The sequence below is a fragment of the Fukomys damarensis genome, unplaced genomic scaffold, assembly GCF_012274545.1.
Source record: "Fukomys damarensis isolate Sample0158 unplaced genomic scaffold, DMR_v1.0_HiC HiC_scaffold_4, whole genome shotgun sequence".
Lineage (NCBI taxonomy): Eukaryota > Metazoa > Chordata > Mammalia > Rodentia > Bathyergidae > Fukomys > Fukomys damarensis.
In genome coordinates, this window is record NW_022900916.1 from 11,896,733 (window position 1) to 11,898,335 (window position 1,603).

The 1,603-nt window shown below is 51.0% G+C and overlaps 1 protein-coding gene across 2 annotated transcripts in view; it reads left to right on the forward strand.

Annotated features, from left to right (window-relative positions):
• Positions 1-1,396: 1,396 nt before the first annotated feature.
• Positions 1,397-1,603, forward strand: part of Dld (dihydrolipoamide dehydrogenase) — a 26,068-nt gene continuing 25,861 nt past the window's right edge. For both annotated transcript variants that reach the window (XR_002025679.2, XM_010634083.3), the window contains exon 1: positions 1,397-1,532. Coding sequence is in view for 1 of the 2 variants with exons in the window: in XM_010634083.3 (XP_010632385.1) it covers positions 1,494-1,532 (39 nt within the window). In the remaining variant the exon portion in view is untranslated. The remainder of the gene's footprint in view (positions 1,533-1,603) is intronic.

The following is a 1,603-nucleotide window of genomic DNA, read 5'->3' on the forward strand; positions in this document are numbered from 1 at the left end:
TTGGGTGACAACTAGTAGTGTCTATAACAAACAGTAAGTATCATGTGTGTCTTCTCCCCTAAAACGAAGTCCTCAGATCTTAGTACAGTGCTTGGGCGCTAACTTTTCATGAAATACAAAAATTATTCACAGCAAAGTTATCACAAAGCGAGAATCAGACCTTAGAGCTCTCTGCTCAATCTTGAAGACAATGCTTTCCGACACTTTTACATCTATTACTCTTTCGAAAATCTAAAATCTCAATCACCACTTAATCCTTCAATTTGCTGCGCAAGACAGGTGTTTCCCAACTAAAGAACGAGAAACGTTCCCTATACATTGCCATTAAAGCAGGGTGTTGGTGATGATGCAAGTCTGTGGTCCCATACTTTAATATGACAGGAGAGACTACTGTAAGACCTAAAGTCTCACTTCCACTCGGAGCAGCGTGAACAGCCGAAAGGGCATTCATGATGCTGAGTCCTATAGCCCAAGGATGGCTCCGGATGCAAGACCCAGGGCCTTACTTCCGGGAGCCTTGAACAGCCCAGAGGGCCCCCAAGATGCTGGGACCTATAGCTCAGCGAGGCTCCGGGAGCTCGATGGGGGAAAGAGAGTCACCCAGGAAGGAACACACCGGACTACTTGGAAAACACCTTTATTAGTCTGGTCAGACGGCACTCCCAGAACTGAGCATCTCAGAGAGGCCCCGCACAGGGTTAGCACAGTTTTTTAAAGGCAAGGGAAGAGGACTGCAAGTACAGCAAGTGGGCCAGGGGTCAGGGGGTCGGTTTTCTGCCATCTATCTAAAGGAGTCAACTATACGGTGAACCTGGCCTTTCATCTCCAGACTCAGGCTGTTCTGTTCTAACGAGGCCTAGAGTCGCCGTCTTGTTTGCCCGTACCAGGCTTCCATACACTGTTTCAATCTTATCTTGGAGCTGGGTAGAAAGAAATGTGTGCTGCTATATGCTGGCTAACTAGGGGTTACACAGCGGTTAGGGCCCCACACTACAACGCGGTAGTTAAGAGCAAAGGCTTTGTCCTCGGGGCTGCAGTTACCTCTACCTTCGGAGACCTTTAGGCATTGCTTGTTGAACCTCTGGTTGCTGTACAGTGAGATACTGCCTCTGGCAAGTGCTAGTGCACTCGCCAAGTACAACCAAGAGCTTGTGGATTTCTCAGGCTTTATTTTCTGCAGCCTGCAATGAGCAAATAATAGTTTTACCTCGTCTGCCCAACATAAAATTACATTGCAACATCGGACGTTTTGACAGCACCCCTTAAAAGGGTCGCGTAGTACTCTGCTGCCGCAAAGCACGACTCTCGGTCTTTAGGACAGTGCACGACACGAACGTGACCTGAACGCCCGGACCATGCGGGCCAATCGCGCCGCTTCGGGTCGTTGTCGTAAATAGTGGTTGCGCATGCGCAGGGCGGGGAGACCTTGGAAAAGTGGTGGCGGCGCTCAGCGGAGGTGAAATCGGTGGCGGAAGGGAAGGTACTGAGGGAAAATGCAGAGCTGGAGTCGCGTGTACTGCTCCTTGGCCAAGGTGAGGGACGACTGCGTAGGGGTCTGGTGAGCCGGGAAGCCGCTCGCGGGGTCCGGGCGCGGCCTGCAGCT